This window comes from Python bivittatus, unplaced genomic scaffold, assembly GCF_059951505.1.
Source record: "Python bivittatus isolate LINGU-HERP-01145 unplaced genomic scaffold, Pbiv_v1 ctg000970_np1212, whole genome shotgun sequence".
NCBI classification, from domain to species: Eukaryota; Metazoa; Chordata; class Lepidosauria; order Squamata; family Pythonidae; genus Python; species Python bivittatus.
The window spans coordinates 4051641-4078235 of NW_028277121.1; the positions used below are offsets into that span (position 1 = coordinate 4051641).

The following is a 26595-nucleotide window of genomic DNA, read 5'->3' on the forward strand; positions in this document are numbered from 1 at the left end:
TAGAGCGTTTCTCGGGGCCGCCCCGGGCAACAGCAGCACAGAAAGGCCGGGCCGGGCCGGCTTCCAGGACGGCCCAGGGCCGCAGGCGAAGCCCCTCGCGCGCCACACAGGAGCCGGCGCCCGTCGCGTTCCAGCGGCGCTTACGATGCGGGGCAGCCGCGCGTTTCTAGGGGCCCCCCGGCGAACCTGGGCGCGCTCGCGGTTCTCCGCTGAGGCCGCCCAGATGCCGGCCAAAGCCACCCCCACGCGCGGTCTCAGGGAGAGCCGCGGAGTCTGCAGCTCCCCGGCCCGATGCGGAGCCTTCCCTGCCGGACCCGCCCGGCCTGGCGGAGCGCCTCTGCCCCGAGGAAGTCCCGCGATCGAGGGCTGGAGCGCCCGGGACCCCGCGCGCCGCCCCGGGACCGCCCAGGCAGGCCCCGCCGCCCCGCGCCCCCGAAGCAGCTGCCCCGTCCGGCCGAGGGGAGGGACGGGACGGGACGGGACGGGACGGGAGCTCCGAGGGCGCTCCGCCCGGCGGCTTCACGGGGGCTGCGCGGGGAGGGCGCCCGGCCGGAGCGGGCGGGCCTCGCCGCCTCCTCGCGCCCCGACGGAGCCGAGCTGCCCGGCCGCCGCGAGCCCCGAGGCAGAGGCTCTTCAGAGGGGGCTGCGCGGGAGCGCCCGGGGCCGAGACGGGAGGCCACCAGGAAAGCCCGCGGCGGGGCCGGGCCGGGCCTTCCTTCTGCGGGCCGAGGGACTCACCGGCCACCGGGGAGGGCTTGCGCAGGACCAGCCACCGGCTCTTCCACTGCGGGGGGAGAGAGAGGGGGTGAGCGGCGTCCCGGGGCGACCCCGCCCCGCCCCCCGCCCCCCGCCCCCCGCGCGGGCACCTTCTTCCCCTCGCGCCACTTCAGCTGCCCCTCCAGCACCACCGCGGCGGCGGCGGCGGGGTCCGTCATCTTCGGGCATGGCTGCCGACAGCTGCGGGGCGGGCGGGGCGGGGCTGGAGAGGCTCGGGCGCCACGCGCGCCGGGCCTGGCCCGCCCCCTGCGGCGCGCTGCACGCCGGGAGCGGTAGTCCGAGGAGGGCGCTGCCACGCCGGCGGGCGGTCCCGGCCGCGGCCGATGATTGACAGCGGCGGCGCGCGTCGCCCTGGCAACGGGGCCGGCGGGCCGGGGGCTGCTGGCGCGGCGCGGCGCGGCGCGAAGGTAAGTGGGGCCGGGGCCGGGGCCGGGGCCGGGGCCGGGGCCGGGGGCCGGGGCCGGGGGCCGGGGGCGCGGGGCGGGCGGCCTCCTCCGGGCCTCGGCGCCGCGGACAAAGGGGCTGGCGGGGGGGCGAGCGAGGCAGCCCGCCGCCGGCCCTCGGCTCTGCAGTCCCGCGGGCCGCTCGGGGCGCTTCGTCTCCCTAGACCCGCCGGCGCCCCGGGCGGATCCCCCGTCTGAGCCGCGTCGGGCTGGGGCGGAGGTCGGGCCGAGCAGGAGGGGCGGCCGGACAGGGCTCGCGGGTCCCCGGTGGGCGGGCGAGGAAGGAGCGCCGGTCCCTCCCCGCCGGCGGGGCCTCAGCGCGGGCCTCCGCGCCTCCCCTGCCCTCCTTCCTTCTTCCCCCGCTCGGAAAGCCCGACCTCGGGGGTCGCGCCGGGCCGGGCCGCCTCTGCGGGAAGAAGCCGCTGCCGGCTTGCCCTCCCGCGGCTCCGGGGCGCGCTGGCCTCCGCGCCTTTCCGGGCCGCTTGGAAGAGCTTTCCCGGGCCCTGGACGCCGGGCGCCCGCCCGCCCGCTTCTGAGGCGGCTTCTCGTTTCTCCGACGTGTTTCGCGACCAAGGGCCGTCGCCTTCCTCGCCGGGCTGCTGTTCTCTTGTTCTGAACCGCCGAGAGTCGTTGGCGGTCAGCGAAATAGCGGGCTAAATAGATGCGTTTCCTGACGCGTTGTGCCTCAGGGCTGGTAAAAGCCTTGGGCCGCCCCTGGTGCCGCGGATTTTTTCAAGGAACGGCCTTTCTGCGGCACGCATATTGCAGTAGACATTTAAAATGCTGTAAGTTCATTTGCAAATGGCGTTCTGTAGCCCTCTCCATAAATCTAAATATAAATACGTGTATCTGTTTGGGCAAGACAGTTATCCAAATTAACCATACATACTTAAGGAATGATGAAGGCTTTGGAATGGCATTTACAATTTCCAGGTGTAAATGTTGTTGGAAATCTGTGAGGAGATCTCAGGTTGTGTCAACTTCGGTTCGCTTAGCGATTAATAGATACATAAAATTTGACCAAAGGTGCAGACGACTGTAGTAGAGCATGAGGTACAGAGAAACGGATACAGTCCAAAATTAGCAGAGAGCAGCCGTTAACTGACAGTCGTGTAGTTAAAGTTAGCTAAATCCAGTACTGGTAGCAAAGCATAGCAAGATCCAGTCAGAGCTTTTCAGAAAGTTGTATAAAGTCAGAATATCATAGAAGCTGTTCTAGTTTTTGACTGTTTTCAAGCAAAGGTGTACATTTATTTCCTCATCTCCATTCAAATACAGATGATGCTGATCAGAGCTAATTACACATACTCCTCACTTAATGACCACAGTTGGGACTGGCAACTCTGTTGCTAAGCAGCGTGGTCGTTAAGTGACACATCACGTGACTGCGACAGACTTACAACCTCATTTCCGCCATGGTTGTTAAGGAAATCACCGCAGTCGTTAAACAACGTAATGTGACTGCGACTTACAATTTTACTGCCGGCTTCTCCATTAACTCTGCTTGTCAGAAGCCAGCTGTGAAGCATGCAAATGGCAATCATGTGACTGCAGGGATGCTGCGACAGTCGTAAGTGTGAGAACTGGTTGTAAAGTTACTTTTTCAGTGCCATCATAACTTTGAATGATCACTAAACAGGGCAGTCATTAAGTGAGGTCTACCTGTATAGTAATTGGGTCAGCGAATGGCAGGTTTGGCATATCCTTATTGTGAGGGCTAGATATCCTTAGATGGACCTGATTTGTTGGCATGCGCAGATGTCAACTGCTTCTCCCATCAAAAAGCAGGAAGCCTGTTACAATGCACAGCCGGGAGAAAGAAGAGCTAGAGTTAAACTTTACTTCTATTATAAATACGGCTTTTCTAATTTTTGCAATAAACTTCAAGGCTTTGGCAGGGAGAAGCAAATCCCAAAACTCTTCTTCCTGCTTTTACAGGAGGAAAGAGTGACTTCAGTTTCCTAGATTGCGACCTTGGCGACCAACCCTCTGACAGCAATGCTGGCTGGGGGTTAAGTCATTAATGTATCAGAACCAAGTGCCACAGCATCAAAATCAGATAGCAGCCCTGATTATTTCAGCAGGTGGGCCAGGGCAAGTTCCCGCCAGTTCTTACAGCACACATTCCTGCTCAGGATCCTTCCAATAGCTGTGGCAACAGCAGCTTAAGCTGCCCATAAGCTCCTGGTTCTTGAGCTGACAAGTATGATGGAAGTCCTGAGAGTTTTGCAACCTTTGTCATTCAATGCAAATTGGATTGGAAGAATTTTGCACAGATCGCTTCTGAGATATAATTGGCCATTTGGCTGGGGAAGTAGTGATATTGATAACTCCTCTTCTGCCACCCAACTGCTTGGATATTGACCAATTACATAAACGTCATGGCCAGCCTGAGGGCTGCCTGTGATGACCCTGCCAGATGAGCAGTGCGACGGGTTCTTTTGGAGGTAGCACCGCATTCATACACAGGATGGGTTTTGAACCACCAAACTGGGCATGGGTGTTTATTCAGTAATGACAGGCTTGTGCTTATTCTTCCTTGGTTTTGTTGTATAATAAGTTATTTGTCTTTGACTGTAGCCTGTTGCCTTATATCTATATCAGGAATACTTTCTATCCTATCTATTATCTTTATTTCATAATGCTCCTATTTCTTATATAGCTCTATTCCTAATTTTTATGGGTCCTTATCCAGAATTCTGAATCTTTATCAGCCTGAGAACTAATCATTACCCTAGTATAATACCTGTGCTCTAAAATGCCTTTGATCTCTGCCCCCCCCACCAGTCCTCAATAAAGTCATTTGTTAATTGCTTATAGGTGTGGTGCCTTTCTTTGACTTGCTTCCCCAGCTCCCTCAGGCTCTTTCCCAAGTCTTGCTGGCCCTATTTGACCTCACCAGGGGTTGCTACTGCTCCAAGCCTGCGTTTCCCAACCTCAGCACCTTGAAGATGGGTGGACTTCAGCTCCCAGAATTCCCCAGCCAGCATGCATGGAGTTGAAGTCCACCCATCTTCAAGGTGCTGAGGCTGGGAAACACTGCTCTAGGCTTTCTAGGAAGGAAGGAGGCTGACTGAACCGGGCGCCTTTGTCTGCTTCTGCCTTTCCCCACTGCAGTCTCCCCTGCAGTTTCTGCTGCTTCAGTTTGGTGGTTCTGGACTCTGCCTGCTTGGGAGTTGCTTTCCGCAGACTCTGCTCTGCCCAGAGGCCCGTCAGCCTTGTTTTCAAACATCAGGTGTAGAAAACCACAGAACAACATGCTTCTCCAGAAAAAAAAACAAGTGGTATAATTGGCACTGTCAGGAATAGACTTCTGGAATTCTTCCCAACCCCTGTACAGTACCATTAGTGAACATAATAAGGGGATGGGGGTGGGGGAACGGGCTCAGAATGGGGCAGTTGCCAACCCTCTCAGAGGCTTCCTAACTACAGTGGGGCAAAAAAGTATTTAGTCAGCCACCAATTGGGCAAGTTCTCCCACTTAAAAAGATGAGAGAGGCCTGTAATTTTCATCATAGGTATACCTCAACTATGAGAGACAAAATGGGAAAAACAATCCAGAAAATCACATTGTCTGATTTTTAAAGAATTTATTTGCAAATCATGGTGGAAAATAAGTATTTGGTCAATATCAAAAGTTCATCTCAATACTTTGTTATATATCCTTTGTTGGCAATGACAGAGGTCAAACGTTTTCTGTAAGTCTTCACAAGGTTTTCACACACTGTTGCTGGTATTTTGGCCCATTCCTCCATGCAGATCTCCTCTAGAGCAGTGATGTTTTGGGGCTGTCGCTGGGCAACACGGACTTTCAACTCCCTCCAAAGGTTTTCCATGGGGTTGAGATCTGGAGACTGGCTAGTCCACTCCAGGACCTTGAAATGCTTCTTACGAAGCCACTCCTTCATTGCCCGGCCAGTGTGTTTGGGATCACTGTCATGCTGAAAGACCCAGCCACGCTTCATCTTCAATGCCCTTGCTGATGGAAGGAGGTGTTCACTCAAAATCTCACGATACATGGCCCCATTCATTCTTTCCTTTACACGGATCAGTCATCTTGGTCCCTTTGCAGAAAAACAGCCCCAAAGCATGATGTTTCCACCCCCATGCTTCACAGTAGGTATGGTGTTCTTTGGATGCAACTCAGCATTCTCTCTCCTCCAAACACAACGAGTTGAGTTTAGACCAAAACGTTCTACTTTGGTTTCATCTGACCATATGACATTCTCCCAATCCTCTTCTGGATCATCCAAATGCTCACTAGCAAACTTCAGACGGGCCCAGACATGTACTGGCTTAAGCAGGGGGACATGTCTGGTACTGCAGGATTTGAGTCCCTGGCGGCATAGTGTGTTACTGATGGTAGCCTTTGTTACTTTGGTCCCAGCTCTCTGCAGGTCATTCACTAGGTCCCCCCGTGTGGTTCTGGGATTTTTGCTCACCGTTCTTGTGATCATTTTGATCTCACAGGGTGAGATCTTGCGTGGATCAAGAGAGAATATCAGTGGTCTTGTATGTCTTCCATTTTCTAATTATTGCTCCCACAGTTGATTTCTTCACACCAAGCTGCTTGCCTATTGCAGATTCAGTCTTCCCAGCTTGGTGCAGGTCTACAATTTTGTTTCTGGTGTCCTTCGACAGCTCTTTGGTCTTGGCCATAGTGGAGTCTGGAGTGTGACTGTTTGAGGTTGTGGACAGGTGTCTTTTATACTGATAACAAGGTCAAACAGGTGCCATTATTACAGGTAACGAGTGGAGGACAGAGGAGCCTCTTAAAGAAGTAGTTACAGGTCTGTGAGAGCCAGACATCTTGCTTGTTTGTAGGTGACCAAATACTTATTTTCCACCATGATTTGCAAATAAATTCTTTAAAAATCAGACAATGTGATTTTCTGGAATTTTTTTTCTCATTTTGTCTCTCATAATTGAGGTATACCTATGATGAAAATTACAGGCCTCTCTCATCTTTTTAAGTGCGAGAACTTGCACAATTGGTGGCTGACTAAATACTTTTTTGCCCCACTGTAATTATCCTAGACAGATGTATTGGGGGGATTTTTTTCAGGATATTCTCTCTCAGTCAGACCCATTATCAGACTTGATCTTTTGCTCGCATCTCCCCACACACTAAATTTGATTCCAGGCTATCCAGGTTTTGGAGAATTATCCCAACATTCCTTTGGGTTGGAAAGAAAAATTGGCTTGGAATAGATCCATAAAATCAGTTTCAACCAAGATACTCTGGATCCAATTGTCTACTATACACTCAAAAATCTTGACAAAGTTGAGACAAGCTTTTGTCTTTTTGCTGGCAGCTTCAAGGCATTATACGTGTTGCACACCACAGAATAGCATAGCTCCCTCCTTGACAGATGCAACGAGCCATCTTAGCAAAAATCAAGCAAATAGTGGTTGATGATACTTGATCAGTCAGACTGTAAAAACTGAGCATTCTCAATATCTGCTCAGATCATGCACCATGCACATACAGAGATTAAACTATAGAGATTATTTTGCTGAAATCACATATTTGGAAAGATTTTCTTCTCGCTTAGAATATAAGTAAACATGTCACAGAATGTTGCCAAGATTCAATTAGATCCTTTCCTGAACCAGAACTTGGAATAGTGTAGAGTAGATCTTCAGGCACTCAACAACGCTCCACTAGATGCCACTGAAAGAACATAATGATCAAGGAGAAAAAAAACACCTCCATTCACTCTGACTGCTACAGAGTTGATAATGAGTTCTTACTTATGTTCCTCCTGCATCCACCAATTTTTCAGCTTGCTTCATTACCTTCATCAGAATATTCTAGGCTTTGCAACACAGGAGAGTGTACTCTGTATCATGCCCCAAATCCAAAGGCACCCACCACTCTAGGCAGAAGATTCCACAGACCCATCAGAAGTACATTAGAATTCAGAAACTTCTGAATGTGGAGAAGAATCAACCTACTTGGTCCCCCAAAGATACCGAGAGGAATTGTTCCTTTTTTTTTTAATGGCTCCATGTAGCAACTTCTCTTTTCTAAGAGGTTTTAATTAAGAATGCTGAAGTGTTTTAATTACCAGTAGAGGGTTGGACGCAGAGGTATAGAGTGTGGGACTGTGAGACAGGGTTTTTGAAGATTGATGTGTGTTGGAATGATCTGGATGGAAGAAATGGACTGAGGAAGCTGGAAGAGGGTGGCTGGTGTGGGTCTTCCGGGCTGTGTGGCCGTGTTCTTGAAGTTTTGTTTCCTAACGTTTCACCAGGACCTGTGACCGGCATCTTCAGAGTGCAGGAGCACAGACAGGAGCAGTTCTCTCTGTGCCCAGAACTGCTCCTGTCTGTGCTCCTGCACTCTGAAGATGCCGGTCACAGGTGCTGGCGAAACGTTAGCAAACAAAACTTCCAGAACACGGCCACACAGCCCGGAAGACCCACACCAGCCATCGTATTCCGGCTGTGAAAGCCTTCGACAATACATTGGAAGGGGATGTTAAGATCATTTCAGTGGCATGTGACAGTTGCTGAGTTCTGTGTGCTGTTGATGAAATCTGCCCTTTATTCCCACAGGCTCTGGAGACCAGCATTGTTACTGGATGAGCATATCCAGCAGTTTCTGCATGAGTGATAATTCGTGGTACAGCTCTCGTTTCTGGGATCTGCTTGAGCAATGTAGCAGCTCTTACTTCAAGCGATCAGTGGAAGACAGACTTGGGAGTTGCTGTCTGGTGAAGGCCAGTAGAGGACCTGGGCCTTAGATTTTGAGAAGGGAAGCTACAGGATTATGGTCAGGAACTAATTTCCATGGACATAGAAACTAGGACCAGAATTAATAGATATATGCTGCAACTATATATATTTCATTTAAAAATAAAGAAAAACATCCTGATGGTAAGACAGTGGAATAGTTTACCTATGGAGTTTGTGGGTTCTCCATCTTGGAGATTTTTAAGAAGAAGCTGAGCAAATATCACTCATGGATGGTTTAATTGTTTTTCTTGCAATTTGCAGAGTATTGCACTAGGTGATTCTTGTGGTCCCTTCCAATTCTACAATTCCAGTACCACCCAGAGTTGTTGAGAGTTGGGCACATCAAGTTGATGATGATGATGATATGATTGCCTGCCCAGAGATATTGGAAGGAGTTTGTTAAAAAGAAAAGGACTACAATATAATGTGGTTAACTAGTGGTGATGCTACTTTGACTGTAGCTAGAGGGAAAATTGTTATTGTAATCTTATAATAAAAGTAGTATTAGCATTCATGACTTTGGTTTCCTAGTCTGGTCTACTTTGAAGGGCTGACATCAGTCTTGCAAGTCTGAATGTGCTGCCCTCTCTCCCTCCCTTTATCTTCATGAAGACTCAGGAGAGCCTTGTCTGAGGCGCTTTCTTCGATTACAGTTAGAGAGAGAAGAAAAAAACTAAAGCCTTGCTTAAAGCAGTGCATACATACCTCATGGACCACTCCTGTTTCTTCCCAAGTTGCATTACTTTTACAGCTTCCCTACAGTCACGTTTCCCTACAAAAATTCTCCAGTGTTTTAGCAGGATGGATAACAATACAGGATTACTCTGGAAAATGTCATACATCAGGCTGCTTCTCCCCTGTGTGGGCACGAGATATCTTGCAGGGTTAGCATAAATTACGGTATCTACATCATTATCCCTCTTTCTGCAGCAGGTATATAATAGTAATGGGTTTTGTCGGTAACAGCATAACTTTTTCAGAAGTTTAGAAGTTCAAAACAATTACCAATTTTAAATTAAGACTTGAGTTATAAATATTAGCTCCTGCCTTTGTTCTCACTGGAGTAGAAACACTTGTATCCTATCATAGCTATAAATTGCCATAGCTGGTCATTGCTAGCACCGATCATTCAATGTTTTAAGACACAAAATGGGTAGAATACACATTTTGCATTATATTTTGGCTTCTAGAAAGGTTAGAACCTGGTCTTTTTTTAAAAAAAGTGAAATATGGGAATTAGGATTCATCTGAATGGGGCAAGTAATTGCCCCCTCCCCTTGGTTCCCCCTTATAGACTCTCTTTGTTTTGTCTTCATAAAATCAACTTTCATATAGGGAGATTTACACTTTTAGACCTGTCACAATTTCATGATGTCTGAACAAGGGCATGGAGTCAAATGTATAGAGTTAGAAGCTAGCAATTTAATACGCTTCCCACTGACACTGCATTTGACAGGTGACTAGTATGGTAGGCAATGGGGCTTATGAACATATTTTCTTTTTCCTTTAGGACAAGGGAAGATACAGACTTGACAGCCCATGAAAATGTAATTCTGGACAGATTTTCTGCTCCAACAAAATACCAGCATGTACAGACCAGGAGAAAAAGTGAAACGGCGGTTGCGCGTTCATGGTTGCAGTGTAAGAAATGTTGAAGTTGCTAGAGGGAGAGCAGGATATGGATTTACTCTTTCTGGTCAAGCTCCCTGTGTTCTTAGTTCTGTTTTAAAAGGAAGTCCTGCAGATTATGTGGGACTTAAGGCAGGAGATAAAATATTTGCAATAAATGAAATTAATGTGAAAAGAGCATCCCATGAAGATGTGGTGAAGCTGATAGGCAAATGCTCTGGGATTTTACACATGGTCATTGCTGAAGGAGTTGGTCATGCAGAACCTTGTTCAAGTGATGAAGAAGTTGGGCTTTATGATGGGAAGGGATGGCCAAAGACCAAGCCTGGCTTGAAAGGACTGGGTATAAACCGTGCAGAGAAAGTTGTTGAGGAAATGCAATCAGGTGAAATTTTCAACATGATCTTCGAAAATTCTAATATTTGTGCTAGTAATATGCAGATACCAAAAAGAAAGGAAACGTCAGTTCAGGAAGTGGCTAAGTTAGAACCTGAACATATAAACGATCAGCCTAACATTCTGTACAATGAGGAACTGGCACAAGGCTTGAATGACGACTCAGTTTTTAGAATTGGATTGGAAAACCAGGAATATTTTGGAATAGATGCAAGCATTTTAAATGTGGCTATGGTTGTGGGCTACCTTGGATCAATTGAACTTCCTTCTTCGAGTTCAAATCTGGAATATGATAGCTTGCAGGCCATCCGTGGATGCATGCGTCGCCTTCGGGCAGAACAAAGAATCCATTCATTAGTGGCGATGAAGATTATGCATGATTCTATTCAACTGTGTACTAATCAGTCAGTTATGATTGCAAAGTATCCAGCAGAGAAGCTAGCTTTTAGTGCTCTATGTCCTGATGATAGAAGATTTTTTGGGCTAGTTACCATGCAGAGCATTGATGATGCAAGTTTAGCTCAGGAGGATGAAGCAGTTTTGAGGACATCATGTCATGTGTTTATGGTGGATCCAGAACTATTCAATCATAAAATTCATCAGGGTATTGCACGACGGTTTGGACTGGAATGCACAGCAGATCCTGATACCAATGGCTGTCTTGAGTTTCCATTGTCATCTCTACCTGTTCTTCAGTTTGTCTCTGTTCTGTACAGGGACATGGGGGAATTCATTGAGGGGGTGCGTGCCAGGGCCTTCCTTGATGGAGAAGCAGATCCTCATCAGAATAACAGTATGAGTAGTAACAGTGATAGTGGAATTGGAAATATTAACCAAGAAGAAAAAAGTAGGGTTTTAGTTGTTGATCTAGGAACTAACTCAAACAAACACATGCTTAGTAATATACAGGGCAGTCCAATAAATAGAGGTCAGAGTGTTTCCCACTGGAATTTTGGTCATGAACCAGAAGAAAACCTGGGATTAGAACCTATGTTCCAGAATGATAAATCTCAGAATCTAAGTAAATTGCTAGCTTCTTCAGCTCATATTGAAGTTCCGGTGGTTTCTTCCAAAAGCTCAGTGCCACCATGTAAGAAAAATTCTGTGGACATTTCCAATCAGAGGTGGTTGCCTGTTCATGTATTAAAAGATTGGCAACAAGGATGTATAAGCGATCAAGAGTCATACACAGATTCTACAGATGGCTGGTCCAGTGTCAACTGTGGGACACTTCCCCCTCCTATGAATAAAATCCCTGCTGATAGATACAAGGTCAGCAGCAGCTTTGGTAATCCTCATCTCATGTCCCAAAAGAAAGAACTGTCTGAGAAAGAATTTCATATTGAAAATGCATTTGATTCTCAACACAGTTTCAAAAAGCCCAAAGAGGAGAAAAAGGTAAGAATGTTAATAAAATATGCTAATTGGATTGAAATGCTGTCAGAAATTGTGGGAAAGACATATTTGCCATATTTTCTTGTCAGTAATTATTACTGGTGACATGAAAAATAGATTATAGGTAATAGAAATATTTGATAAATTTGTGCTTTGTTTCTACAAAGGAGACTTAGATTGTCCATTATTTTACAGTTCTTTCTAATATGTAGCTAATAGTTACTGACATTATTGTATATAGAGTCCTATACATAATAAGCTTTTTAAAAAGCATTTATTTATGGAATGTATATACCACCTCAATCTGACATGGATTTTAACCAGTGTACAGAAACCAAAATGAAACAGTAATAATAATGAGAACAAAAAGGGAAGAGTGGCAAAAGCCCAGAAGGAGTAAGGCAGGAAAGCAAAAGGTAAAGGGAGAAGCAGGAGGCCAGGACGGGAACTCTGAGTTGGCAGGAGGTGGTGCAACTCAGGTGTTTCTACACAGAGTATGGGAAATAAACAGGGAGATCAACAGAAGGCAAATATGATGTGGTAGGCACACTGGAACTTGGGGAGGGTGATACTTATGATTGGCCCACTGTGCTGGAAGGCTATAATTGATTTTAAAAGAATAGACCCAAGAGAAAGGGAGGGGATGTTGCATGGTACATAAAAAATACACTTGCACAGAAGTTCAGGAACTGGAACCTGGAAATCCTTTTGAAAGTAACTTTAGGTAAGAATAGAAGGAGAAAGAAACTAAAGTGATACCTGTCAGATGCCTCGCAATCAACTGATCTTCTTATTAGCTTGCTTGCTTCGGTTCTGCCATTACAAAGAAAGGTGGAGGGGAAGAGATAGAAGAATAACCGTTAAATGCAGATGTTCTATTATCTGTTTCTCAGGAATGTCAAGGTCGTACCAGTGTGAGACCAGGAGAGGCTCAGAGAAAAACACAAGAAGAACTATGGGATGGAAAGGGGGGTGGTGAAGAGAAAAGGGGTTAAGAAAAGGTTGGTGCGTGCAGGCTTTTTAGTTTCAGCAATATGTGAGGACCTGCAATGCTCAATTCCCAACAAAGATGACTCCCTTGAAACTCAGATAAGTTCAAAGAAAGATTCATTTACTGAGAAGAAGTATACAGTCTCAAAAGCATTTTGAGAAACAGATAATAGAGCATCTGCGTTTAATGGTTATTCTTCTATCTCTTCCCCCCCTCCCATAGTCCGTGTACAGTCTCAACGAACCGTCCTTCTTTTCTCTAAACAAGACAGGAGCTGCCATTGAGGATTTCGCAGGCTATATGAAACCCCTCGCCAAGTTCTTCTCAATGAATTCTCTTAACATCTCTAGTTCTTTAGGAGTCATAGAGTATGTCTTTTGTTTAGGGAACTTCGACCCAGGTTCAATCTCAATGGCACAATTCCCCCCCGCCTTTCTTTGTAATGGCAGAATTGAAGCAAGCAAGCTAGTAAGATGATCAATTGATTGACTGTATTCTTCTGACAATACCGTTGTGGGAGTTCATTAAGGTAGTTCTCGCTTATTGACTGCCTCATTTAATGACAGTTCAAAGTTACAACGGTTAAAAAAAAGCTTTGCAACTGATCCTCACATTTATAACCGTTGCAGCATCCCACAGTCGCGTGATTGCCATTTGTGTGCTTCGCAACTGGCTTATAACAAGCAGAGTTAATAGAGAAGGCAGAAGTAAAATTGTAAGTTGCAGTCATATGACGTTTTGCTTAACAACCAAGGGGGAAGTGAGGTTGTAAGCCTGTAACAGTCACATGATTTTCCACTTAGTGACTGCAGTGCTTAGCAACCAGGTTGCCAGTCCCAGTTGTGGTCGCTAAGTGAGGACTACCTGTATAACTCTTCTGGACAGGGAAAAGACAAGAATGAGGCCCTTCTGCATGAGATAAACAGTCTTTTAAAGTGGCATACAATAGTGTTAACAAACTATTTCAATTATCCTAACATCTGCGAAGAGTCAGAGGTCCAACAAATTCTTGTTCCCTTGCTGACAAGTTCATTTGTCAGAAAGTAGAAAAAAGAACAAGAGGATCTGCTATCCTGACCTACTGGCATCTTCAGAAAAAGTGAATTTTTGATATCCGGAAGAGGTGCAACTGAGAAGCATCATTTGACTCCCCCAACACACACTGACTTTTACCAATTCATTCCATGAGAAATTCTTCTTTTGTTTCATATTTAAGCCCAGCTATTCTTCAAAATTAAAATTAAATATGTTAGGTCAAAAATGCATATTTGAGTTTTGAAAAAAATTACAGTATATTAAAGGTTATGAATATATGAACTCCACATGGTATCATAGGTTATTGAAGTAGGGTGGGGAAAACTTGATACTTGTCTTTTGATTCAAATTAAATCTCCTTTTTTTCTTTTTGTATTGGAAGGGCTTTGGGATTGTTCTAATGATGAAAAAGTGGGGTGGAAATTTTATAATAAATGTCTCCTCTCCAAAAATATGCAGTAGAAATCAATATTGGGTTGTTTTCTTTGCAGTTAGGGCCTTCTCTGCAGAATTATTTATTATGCACATTGAGGGCCCATGTGGGGCTGCATTTTGTAGCAAAGTTATTATGCAGTTTATTCCAGCATGAGACTGGCCCATTGAGCACCAGCCTCTCCCAAGCAGACCTACCAACTCTGAAGCTCACTCTCTAGCAGGAAACATCTGGCTGTGGGTAGGACACCTTCTTCCCACCAAACAGGTCAGCCCCGTGCCTCTAATAGTATTGACCCTAAAGTGTTGGACCTCTGCACATGGTATTGAATCATAGAGGGATCCACATTAATATTATTCAATAATTTAGTATTAATTTAAAGGTATTTACCTCTCAAATCATTTTCCAAAGTGTCTTAAGACTATTGACCTAAATTCAGTTCCTTAGGAGTTTATTTCTTACCGTAATAATGTTACCTGTTCTTGGGCAGTCTCCAAAATTGTCCACTTGTTATCCACCTCACTTGTAGGTAGATAAAGTGAGGAGCCATTTGGGTTTTTTCCACTTCTAGGAACCAAGAGTCTTCGTGAGAAGTGCTATGAATTAGAACCACTTCCCAGTAGGATATTATTACAAGTCAGTTTTACCAGTCTCTCAAAGTGTGAGCCTCTGACTTTAAAATTTTGTCTTGGGCTTAGTTTGTTCAGGATGAAGGGACTCCGGCAGAATAAGAATCCCTATTCAAAAGGAATGATGGATTGGCTAACATTGCTATGTAACTCCAGAGACATCTGGCAGCTGCATGCAAATACAACACAAATACCACAAAAACAGTATCAAAAAAGAAAAGGCAAAAAAATGAGGGTTAGAGATAATCCATGCTGGGGATCTTCATCTTCAAGAGCTAGATGTGTGTTGTCTATTAAAAGATAGGAGAGGGTTACCCCTGTGAGGTAGTCCAGACAAGAAGCATAGCCAGGAGTACTAGCTCTCTTTACATCAACGGAATCTTGCAAAACTGAAAGTATTTCTCCCCTCCTCTCCTTTTGGGGAGCCAGTTTGGTGTAGTGGTTAAGGCATCAGGAGGGGAGAAATACTTTCAGTTTTGCAAGCTAAGAAAAAGAAGTGGTAGGTGAAGGGATATTAATAATAATGGAGCCACCTCATTAGTTCACCAGTCCCCTGGGGTCCCCAGGCCTGATGGCACAACCAGGTCTTTAAGGGACATTCGGAAAGACAAAAATGATGTAGCCAGCCTTACCTCAGGGGGGAGGATATTCCACAACATGGGCACCACAGCAGAAAAGGCCCGCTGCCTATGACCCACCAAATGTAGCTTCCTACAAGTTGGAACCTATAACGTGCCCTCTTAACGTATACTTTTTGGATGGCCCTCTTATCCATTGAGACAGTCAATACTAAGACCTTCCCCATTGGCCAAATTATAGTTGGTCACCTGATATTTTGAAAGCGTATCTTCCCCCAATTTTAATCAGTTCCATGCTATCCTATTGTTCTTGGAAGTCCCTAGAATAACCCAAGGTAGAGGGAGACAAACTGCTTGCATGTATTGGCCTTTCATTCTATATTCCTCTTGAATTATTCTTTATTTAATTCCATTTATATTGTCACCTACTCGTGCCTTTGGCAAGCCATGTGACAGACAGCTTTACAAACATATGTTAATCCCCTTACAGCAGCTTGCACCAAGAAAGCAAGATTCTCACAGAGTCTGAATAGGCAAACTAATGGTAAGGAAAAGAGGATTACTGTAAGTTACAAAATCATATAAACTGGATAAATGTACATCAAGGCAAGGCCTCCCTGTTGCCTTTGGCCCTCTTTCTTCTTGAGTCTTGCTTTAGTGGAAAAGATGTTTATTGGATACCACAAAAATATACATTTGTTTTTTTGCAGTATTTTGGAAAGGTCCATTTTCATTCCCAGGATCATTCCATCATATCTTCCCTTGGCTGATTTCTGCTGGAGGCCAAGGCTAGAACTGAGGACCTTTCCTTCAGTGATGGTAGACTGTTTATCAGTAAGACTGATGTATTCTGGAGAGGTTAAAACATTTCATGCAAGAACTCCCAAAGGGGTTGGCAGTAGTCCTACCTCATCCCCTCTCATAATATCTACAGTCTGTTCACATCTGTAACAAAGGCTGCCAAACTTTCAAAGAGAAAGAGGGTACCATTTTCTGCCCAGACGAGTCCTTAAGTTCTTGAGATAAACCTTGAGGCACTCCAAGAGAAGAGCTAATCTCATTAATGTTCTTTTTGTTTAAAAATAGGCAGCGATAAACACCCAAACAGGAGTGGGTCCCACTTCTCCTGTTCCTCTGGTTCCCTCCGGTACCACACAGTGTAATGTTATACATTCCTGACCAAAGGAACCAGACCCTGCAACCCACCTAGATGTCTACTTTGCCTCCACATTTGCATCAGTAGTACCACTGCAGGCCACAACAACTTCACACACAAGATTAGAAGCCCCTTCACATGCTCTTCTGCCAATGTGACATACGCCATCATCTGCCTAGCAATGCTCCCCTGGATTCTACATAGGACAAGCAGGACAAACTTTACCCAAAAGAATTAATGGACCCAGGTCAGGGCTCAAAGCAGGGAAAAAGTACCATATTTATTGGTGTATAACACACACTTTTCCCCCTAAAATTTGGGGCTGAAATCCTAGCTGCGTGTTATATGCCGATGTGTGTGTTATACGCCGATGTGTAAGCCCCTGTATAATCCCTGCGGCTTCTCACCTCAAGCGGCAGGGCTGGGAGAGTGGAGCCTTCATCTGAGCCAGGGCTGTAACCGGGGCTGCAACCGTGCGCTTCCCACCTTAAGTGATGGCACTTAAACCACGCCTCCTCCGTTTGCAGTCTTTAGTAACATCACCCGCGCGGTCCGGCATGCACTGGAACACTGCAGAGTCGCAGAGCTTCCCTCCTCTCTCTGCAGCATTCTGGTGCGTAGTAATGAGTCAGAGCAAAGCGCTGGCGCTTTGCTCTGACATACTGACTGCCGGACCGTGCGGGTGATGTTATTAAAGACTGCAAACAGAGGAGGTATACCCTAATAATAAATTACTGTACCCCCCAACCCACCTTATTTTGCTTCCAAGTCATTTATTTTAAATTTAAGTTTTTTTACTCAAACTTCCTTCTTAAAATTAAGATGTGTGTTATACGCCTGTGCGTGTTATACACCAATAAATACGGTAATACTGGAGCATTTCAACCTCCCAGAACACACTATTGCAGACCTCAGAGTGATTGTTTTGGAAAAATGGGACTTTAACAGCACCGTTGAGCTGTTAAAGTCCCATTTAAATAGCTGTTTTGAACTTGCATACATCAAAAGGTTTCAGGCTATCTCAGAAGTTTTCAACAAACACAATGGGTTTTTAACACACTACAATTGTTAATTGATGAGGTACTTTCATGTATAATCTGACCTGCATAACTGCCTGTCATTCGTTAGTATTTATGTGTTTTTGCCATATCTCATTTGCAGTTGTTTTTTCTGCCACTTGAGCATATACTCAAAGAAGCTTTGAAAACTCGGGTGATGTAAAATCTGGAACTAACTCTTTTAAAATAAAATTGATGCAAGAAATTAATGAGAACAGGGTTCAGTATCATAATTTTATTAAACCTTAACACCCAGAAACCGTACAGAAAAAGGCAGAACAGTTCAGAATGCCAACTTCCAAATTAATCAAGCCAAACAACTTCACTAATTATCAGAAATCTACAAGTGACTGATGGAGTAAGACAGAAATGTTCTACAGAAACCATGTTCTATCACCTGCTCTTTGGACTGCTCTCGTGTTTGAGAAAACTGCCATTATGTGCTGTTTGTGCCATTATGAAATAACTAATATTTTCTAGGCAAATACATGTGATAGTCACAGAAAATGATTAGTGTAATTTCTTTCATTTCCTGCAATAGAGGAGTTCATATTCTACTACTGCTAATATAATCTTGTCACAATGTTAAGCAGTCCATTCAATGTTAACAACAGAAAGCACAATGTTCTTATTACGAAGAACCTAGTGATAGGAACTAACTGAATAAGTTACACACATGAAGAGAACCTACTTAGAGACGGCTTGGTCTTGATAGATGTACAGACAGGATTGCTGTTGAACATCTTCATGTTCACATTCTCCACTGTCTAATGTGATGCAGCTGTGCCTAGAAGTCATTCAGTCAGACCTTGATGTAACTTGAATAACTGGGCTGGGGAAACAGATTTTCCTGCCCCTCCTTCCCCCCTGTAGCCCTTAGAAGGGTGTGGGATGCCACTGAATGGAACAGGCTATCTTAGTTTGCAGTAGAGTTAAGTGGGAAGAGAAGGAAGGGAAGTCCTCAGACCAAGCGGAGACCTTGTCCAGGAGTGGCTGTCTGCTCAGGAAGACTGACACCTCTCTCTCCAGTCTGCTCAACACAGAAGGATCTACCAACCTTCTGTGCAGCACTTTTGGGGCACAGGAGCAGCTGCTCTGGGAAGGAGGAAATGGTGAACCGTTTGTTCCATACCAAATGTACATGCCTAAATCTGGATCCACCCCATTGCGTGCTCAGAGACTCAGAGTGAAGGTGAATAATGGAGAATATAGTTAAGAGGATGGGGCAATTGCATTACATTGTACAGAGAGGCTGGAGGGGGTAAAACAGGACTGCTATTTAAAGCAGTTACCATATGTTGCATATCATAAAACCTTTGGCTCTCAGATTAATTCAGAGCACCCAATAATAGAACAATAATTTTAGATTCTATTGTTTAAAAATAGAACAAAACCCTACAATTAAGAAGATTACATTATAATGTCTACACTAAGCAAATTCCAGCTGCTGCTAATTTTGCTTGACAAAGAACTTTTTAAAAAAGAAACTCTGCAAATGGAAATAAAGATTGGACAGAATAATTACACAACAAAAGGAATTGATGTAGGGTTATGCAGTTTTGTTAACATTGTCCATGCATCAGTAAGTATCTCTGGATTATTTAACAAATATCAACTGCTCATAATAAATTGGAATGTTGGATTTTTTGTGATAAACATGAATGCAATAAATGATTATTTTACTGAGTATTTGTAAGTCATTCTTCCAAACATTAGAGCTAATATTCTTCTAAAATAAATAGCAACAGTGATCCATAGATTATTGGAGAATTGAAAGTTATGTTCCTGGAGCCATCACATTGAATAGGATGGCACGTTCCTCTTTTTCTCTGTGTACATAATGACATGGCAGGTAGTGGAGATTTCAAACTATGTCACTTTAATGCCACCTAATACCAGCACATCATCTGTGTTGCTTCATGTGCTCTCGAGCATTGAGGATGGAGACTGCAGAGTGTTGCCAGTGGGGGTCATCTTGACCTATCATTGGCTATATTGTTTGGGGCTCATGGAAGTTGAAGTCTAAAACGCAGCAGGATGTATTGCAAAGTTAGCACGGAAAAGTTTGTGCTTGTCGAGCCCAGATTTCCGTAGTTGCTTTCTTTGCGTACTGGTGTGTGAATGTGCAAGAGAGTTGTTTGGGTGTGAGCAAATAGGTTGAATACCTTTCTAAAGAAGCAACTGCAGTTAAATTAATAAGTAGTGATTAATTCCACTAATATTAATTTAGTCTTTGTCCCACCACAGTCCTTTTTTGGAGTGCATCTATGAAAGCAAGTGGTTGAAATGCTTGCATTTGCACATGTTGGGGGGCGGGGGGGGGGGGATAGCCAAGATTGGTTTTACTGAAAGTTGGCTACAGGCCTTTTTTGAATGATTGTAACATTTTTTCAGCCTAAACTTTCTTGTCACTTTAAGTAATTACCTGTACCATAGCTAACTATGGCTCTGAGCTCTAGGCAGCCTTCTTAATGTATGAATAAAGAAGTGAGTGGCACCTTTCTGAAGCAAGTCACGCACATCTTCTCTGGAAGTCTGAATAGCTGCAGAACCACATGAAAGCTAAGGGTGCAGAAAGGGAACTGAGTGGAACAGAAGGGCTGCACGCAAACACTGTTCGGACCATTCTGAGAAATGGCTGCCACACGAAATGGGCAAGGATGCATTTGATAAAGTTAGCAAAGTACTCATAATGAGAGCACCATGGTGAAGTGGTTACATTGTGGACTAGGACCAGGGTGGATGGAACAGATCCCCCGTAAGCATGGAGGCTTGCTGGATAACTTTGGGTCATGGGTGTGTGTGTAGGCCACTGGCTGTACTTCCTGAATGGTTAGTGCCCCACTTTTGTCAAACCCCTTGAATTACAGCTGAAAGTCCTGACTTCGTTCCCATCTGGGTGTGTTCCCTTTCAGCTTCAATGTGGTGGTGTACAGAAGCCAAATGCCAAAACAGTTATCCCTGTTCCAATGTTTCTGGTCCTGACTCTCTTTTTTCTAGGATTTTCCCAGCTACAGGTAGTCCTTGCTTAGCAACCACAATTGGGACCACAACTCTGTTGCTGTGATCATAAGTGAAACATCATATGACCGCAATGATTTTATGACCTCACTTTCCCTTCGGTCATTAAGTGAATCACTGCAGTCATTAAGCAGAACATCACGTGACTGTGACTTACAATTTTACTTCTACCTTCTCTATTAGCTCTGCTTGTCGCAAGCCAGTGGCGAAGCACACAAATGGTGATCATGTGACCACAGGGTTAGGGCACTGTGATGGTTGTAAATGCAAGGAGCGGTCACAAAGCTATTTTTTTAACAACATTGTAACTTTGAACGGTCATTAAACCAGGCGGTTGGTAAGTGAGGACTGCCTGTATTGAAGTCAGGCTGACTGAAATCTATAGTTTCTTGGGTCCATTTTTCCCCTTTTTTAAATATAGGAGCATCATTAGCTCTTCTTCAGTCTTCTGGCACTTCCCTTACATTTTAGGAGTCAGTAGTTCTGCCAGTTCCTGACATGCTGGACTACCTTTTCCATTTGCAAAACAGAAACTAAGCAATCTGTCCTTCTGCCTGTTGCCCATCACCATCTTGCCATATTCTACAACCAATGGAGCGATCACTTTCATGACTTCCCTCTTGTTCCACACGTACCTAAAGAACCATTATTTCTGGCAGTCATTGCAAACCTCATTCTGAGCTTTAGGCATCCTGACCCCATTCTTACATATTTGGTCTATTCTCTGATACTCCGCTTTTGTTACATGCACCCTTTTCATTTTTTAAACTTGTCCTTTTTGTTTCTCAGTTTATCAGAAAGCTCTTTATGCAACCACTTTGATCTTCCATCTTTCTTTCTCTTTGGTGTTTGTGTTTAGACCTCAATTATCTCATTTTTCAGAATTTCCCAGCCCTCTTGAATTGTTTTTCCTTTAGGATTTCTATTCATGGAACTCTTCCTACTTTTTCCTTTAGCTTGTGGAAGTCAGTTCCCTTGAACACTAATCTGTCTCCCTTCAGTTCTCCCTGTCTGCGGTATGGTGAATTCCAGGATGACATGGTCCCTCTCTCCCAACCCCCCTGCAACTTCCATATCCTCAACTATTTCTTCCCTGTATTAAGTATCAAGTCTAGTTTAGCTGGCCCCGTAGTTCTTTCCTCCACTGTTTGGATGATGAAGTTGCCTGCAAGGCACACCAACAATCTGTTGGCCTCCCACTGGCCACAGAGTTTGATTCCCAGTTAATGTCCAGACCGCTGAAATTCCTCAACCGTCTGACTGGTGAAGGTTTCATCTATATCTTCTGCTGGGTTGGGTGGCCTGGGCATTTTTGTTCCTTTGTCCCTTGATTTTCATCCAGAAACTTTAAGCAGGTTTTTACTCTTGGTGTCATGAATTTCCATACAAGTGTAGATATTCTTTATGTGTAATGTGATACTCCCTTCCCCCTTTGGTTGGGTCTGTTTCTTTTGAACAGATTATATTCTTCCAATATTATATTCTAATGTATAGATTAACATGTAACTATTAACAGTAAATGGTATATTTATTTCTTGTCCAACCCTGATGCTAGTGGAATTGTTTCTTTTACTCCTGGGGATGGAGTCAAGTGAACTGATTCATCATTTTAGGTCATCCTGGTACTGCAAAACTTGAGAAACTCTAAAGTACAGAGAGCTCCAATGAGAATTAAAGATTGTGCTTTATCTCCTATGATTCTGTCTCCAAAGGAGGAATTTTCCTCCTTTGTGTGTACGTTTTTCCATTTACACAAAAGGATTGTAGGTACTGTATTTCCCCAGCAGAAAAGTGAGGAGGGTTTTGCCCCAAAACAATTACCTGGGAATCAAGGGGGAGATGACCCTGGTTTGGTGGAAAAGAGGAGAAGAAGCTATGAGGAACCAAGGAATGGGCAGGAGACCCTCTTGCTGCAAAGGAGATGCCTGCCTGAAGGTTCCCTCCTATGGGCGGTGCGTGTGTGTTTTGCTTGACGAATATAGCCCTGTTTGTAATGCCTAAACATGGCGCCTCTTTCTTTCTTCCTTCCCCTCATCACTACCCAGTTTTGTTCTCCTCTCCTCCTCCTCCATTCTGTTGATTTCAGTTGGGTTTTTGGTGTGTCTTCTGAAAGGAAGAAGTGGAATATGTGTGAGACGTTTTTGTGCAAAGGAATGGGGTACGTGTGTGTGTGTGAGAGAGAGAGAGAGAGAGAATAGCATCTGCAATTCTTCAAAGGGGAGTTTGATTAATTTTATAAATGGGACCGCTTATTTTACAGATAATTGATTTTGTTCAGTGGTTATTAATTCAGCTTCCTCCTTGTTGTCCTGGCCTAGCTCTGGGCAGGTATTGTGGCCAAAGATCTCTAGGTCCCCACCCTACCCCAGAGAGGGAGAATCCCTAAGGCTGGCTTAGCTTCCACTGAAGTTGGCAAATTCCAGCTGACAAGGGGGGAGATTTTGGTGCACAAACACTTTTCTGTTTATGCTCCTTTGTGGATAGGGTTGGCTTTTAAAAGATGCTTCATAAAATTTGCTTTTAAGAAAGTACAAGGACAGAGCTTCCTTGGGAACATGGTGGACTTTCACAGACCACAGTTGTGGCTAAGAACAAGGGGTAGGTAGATTGGCTCCTTCGGCCCTCTCTCGAGGAGGAGACTGCAAGGCAGTGGTCTCTGGAGGGTGGGAGGACTGGGAGATGAGGGAATTTGACATGCTCGCTCCAGCCGCAGTTGGAGCCTTTCAGAGGACATTAAGTTAGCACTTCCTTTGCTAACCACTTTTGGAAATTGCCTATTAACTGCTTTAAAGAAGTTAGACGCCTTCAAAATGACAAGGCTGGAAACACCAGGTGAGTGCCTTCAATCCTTAATATAAGAAAATGAAACTGTATCTTTATAAGCTTTAAGAATTCAAAATAAACAGCAAAAAGCAAGACAATGTTTTGGCTATAGAAAGTTTTAAATGGATTAAGTGTTCAGAAAACATTGGAATATTTGACTTTGAATATTAAGAGTTTGAAATTAATTTTAAATATTAATTTTAAATTTCAAAAATAAAAAATAAAGATTAATTTTAAAATTAATCTTTAACATTAATTTTAAAATTAATCTTTATTTTTTATTTTTGAAATTTAAAATTAAAATTTTAAAATACATTTTCATGGGAGAGAAAAAATATTTTTGATAGTGGAGACATAACAAGATAGGCAACTTATAATGGTGTTCAGAGATATTTTTGAGGAATTGCAACAGGACCTGGAATCAAAAATGTCAGCTGTGTTGCGTGTTCTTATGGATAGTCTCTTCGCAAAAGAAGCCATTACAGAAAAAGATTTGCAACTGATTGTGGAGAACAACGTGAACAAGAATTTGTCATTAGGTATATTAAAAAAAAATCAGAGGCTTTAAATATTAAGAAGGAAATAAAAATGCTAATCCCAGAAAGCAATTGGAATAATTTCTTCTTGCTGGACCTACAGAAGAGTCTTGTTAAAGTTTTGAAGAAATTCGAGACAAGGGTCAATAATCATTTTAATGAATTAAAAAACAAGACTTTTATACAAAAGGAAAGAACATAAAATTGGTTTATTTGATCAGGGTTAATTTTTTTCTTTTCTCTATTTTTTTCTTTTTTCTTTTCTTGCACCTTCCTTTTTCTGTTTTAATTTGTATTATCTTTTATTATTGTAGTTAAAATGTTTAATAAAAAAGAAAATACAAGAATAAATAGATACCGATCATGAAGAATAAAGATTGAAACCTAATTAAATATCTATTTTGTGGCTTATTTAGAGTGCAAAATTTGGACCTGGTTTTGGATTGGTACAACTACTCCAGCACTCTTCTTCAGCTCGAAGATCATTTGGACGCTCAAAGAGATTCAGCGTTACTCGTTCGCTTGATAATCTTGAGGTAACTGTGACTTCATGATTTCCTATGAAGATGGGTAAATGAGCATTAATAAGTTAATTCATTTTGATGCAGGGAAAGTAACAGAAAGTTAGCTACAAACGTACCTTTGGATACTCTATCTAAAGCCTTTATACTTCCGTGTTTCCTAATTTTTGAGTCTAAATTCTACTTTTTTTAACATTACTTAGTATTCATAACTGCAAAAGTTTTCTTATGGAGTGATATATGGAATTTATTTAGACTTTGTAGATGGTTGGGTGGTGGCACAGGGCATATTAAAGCTTCGATGGGCACTTCCTTTGTATAGGTATAGCTACTCAGATAGCTTGGTATCAGTACTGTAAATGTATCACCTCATGCCTAGAGCTGTGGCCCTGGAGCAGAAATAGCTGCCATAGCCCAGACACTTGCCCCATCCGCCTGGAATTAGGTAACAGGAGATTGCAAGGTAAACACAGGTACATGTTGATAATATCAGGAAGGATACTATAGGTGTGAGAAGTAACAGTAAGGTCAATCTAAGAGCTTATCAAAGTATTACAGAGGAAAGGAAGCTGCATTGTTGCATTATTTTTCTCTTATCTATCTGTTTCAAATGCTAATGACAATACATATACAATATAATCTGGTGAATGGGCTTACTCTGGGCTCTCTCCTGCAGTCTGCTGGTGGGTAGCCCAGTGATCACTGTAAGAGTTTTCCAATAAAGTATATTTTGTTGCTTCTGTCTCCAAATACTTTGGTTTTCCTTTAAGGTGAGCATTTTCTCACAACAACTGACTGCTGGGAGATGATCTCTCCCAACCACTTCATGTAGATGTTAAACAGTGAGGAGAGAGGCCTGAGCTGTGCAGCACCTGTAAGGGAGTGTAGTGATATGTGGGAAAGACCCTGGGAGACTGGGCCAAGAGACGCTGCCTGGGGAATGGTCAGATAAGAGAGAGCTTAGCCCGCAGCTGGATAGTGGGCGGGGCAAGAGGCTCAGAAGGGATCCTCCCTAGTTTCTTGGGCTGTAAAGGAGATGGCAGGAGACTTGTATTTTCAGACTTGCAAGATTCTGTTAATGTTGTTTTACAGTATAATAGAATTAGCTTATCTGGTTGTGTTTCCTGTCTGGTCTGCCTGGTAAGGCTGACATCAGTCTTGCAAGTCTGAAAGTACACATCTCCCACATTTAAAAACAGATTTCAGAGCATAACTTGAAAAATGTTGCACCAATTTCTAATTATCTTGGCTTGCTTCTGTCCATGTATAGTTGGCCTGCAAATGATATCCTGCCCTTGTTAACAGCAAACACAGCTTATAGTAATTGTGTCTTTCTCACAGGAGACTATGGCAGATTGTTCTGAGTCTTGCTCCCAATGGAGTGAGTGTAATTCCCTAAGGTAACCTTGGAAGCTGTGGTTTAGAATGTAGTTTTTCAGAGTGACTGACTTTCATTTGTTCTGTATTACATTAGAACATTCTTGAAGACACTCTTTTCAACATTTCAGAGCCTGCTAATTTAAAATAAGTGGGTGTGGTACTGATTTTTGTGGGAATCCTGTTCTACCAGGAAAGAGAATCTTGTAAACTTACTCAAAGGAGCAAAGAACAGGCAAGTTGATTGGAGCAAGCCACAAAGTAGACTTGCATGTGATTATAATCTTGAGATGAACATGCAGCTACACGCCAAGAAACAGCAAATGGTAACAAGGTTTTTACAGGACTGCTTGAATCTGGAGCTAGTCTGGTTGCCTAAAGAAAGAATTAAAAACCACTCGGTGAGATTTCATATGGATGACCCACTAGTATGCTATCTTGGTAGACGGCTCATTGCTATGCAGAGATTGTCACAGCAAGAATTTAAAGCCTTGAGTTCGAGCTGCTTCTCCATTTTATAGCGCAGTGGAGAAGCCTGTGTTTAACCTGGGTGGGTCCCCACTGGGAAGGAAGGAAGGAAGGAAGGAAGGAAGGAAGGAAGGAAGGAAGGAAGGACAGACACCTCACACCCCCATTTGTTTTGCGAGCCAGGAGAAGGGAACATGCCTCAGCAATGTGGCCGAGAATTTCACTTAAATGAGAGATAAGGCCTTGAGGTCTGTTTGTTCATGGATAAAATTTGGAAAGCCAGTCACGTAAGTATGTTTCACTTTTCTAAAAAAGGGAATACGGTACTAAGAACCTTTATAGACTACATTGTATCTTAGAAAAAGGGTTGTTGTTGTTTTTCTCTCATTATTTTTATTTATTCTGTAGATGGGTGATTTGCTATATTAGTGATTTGATTATGTAAATCAGCAATACAATAATTTCCTAGTATTCTTATGCTAAATGGTGATCTACACATTTATGTTTTCTAAGTAATTTAAAATATTTATTCTTTTCTATGTGTTTTCTTAGCTGATTTTATTTGTTTCCAGTGGCTCAATTACTTTA

The 26595-nt window shown here is 43.7% G+C and overlaps 2 protein-coding genes across 8 annotated transcripts in view; one reads left to right on the forward strand and one right to left on the reverse strand.

The window, feature by feature from the left end:
* Positions 1 to 1067, reverse strand: part of DOK7 (docking protein 7) — a 34161-nt gene extending 33094 nt beyond the window's left edge. Inside the window, exons 1-2 of one of the 3 annotated variants that reach the window (XM_088131248.1) lie at positions 867 to 1059; positions 739 to 784 (exon numbers count right to left, since the gene is read on the reverse strand). In XM_088131248.1, the coding sequence (XP_087987374.1) occupies positions 739 to 784; positions 867 to 935 (115 nt within the window). In that variant the 5' untranslated portion in view covers positions 936 to 1059. Of the gene's footprint in view, positions 1 to 738; positions 785 to 866 lie in introns of all 3 variants that reach the window. The other 2 variants (XM_088131250.1, XM_088131249.1) reach the window with 2 other exon arrangements.
* Positions 1047 to 26595, forward strand: part of RGS12 (regulator of G protein signaling 12) — a 98744-nt gene continuing 73195 nt past the window's right edge. Inside the window, exons 1-4 of one of the 5 annotated variants that reach the window (XM_088131226.1) lie at positions 1053 to 1184; positions 7782 to 8102; positions 9472 to 11384; positions 24058 to 24177. In XM_088131226.1, the coding sequence (XP_087987352.1) occupies positions 9549 to 11384; positions 24058 to 24177 (1956 nt within the window). In that variant the 5' untranslated portion in view covers positions 1053 to 1184; positions 7782 to 8102; positions 9472 to 9548. Of the gene's footprint in view, positions 1185 to 1842; positions 2006 to 7781; positions 8103 to 9471; positions 11385 to 24057; positions 24178 to 26595 lie in introns of those variants that run through there. The other 4 variants (XM_088131228.1, XM_025170027.2, XM_088131227.1 and 1 more) reach the window with 4 other exon arrangements.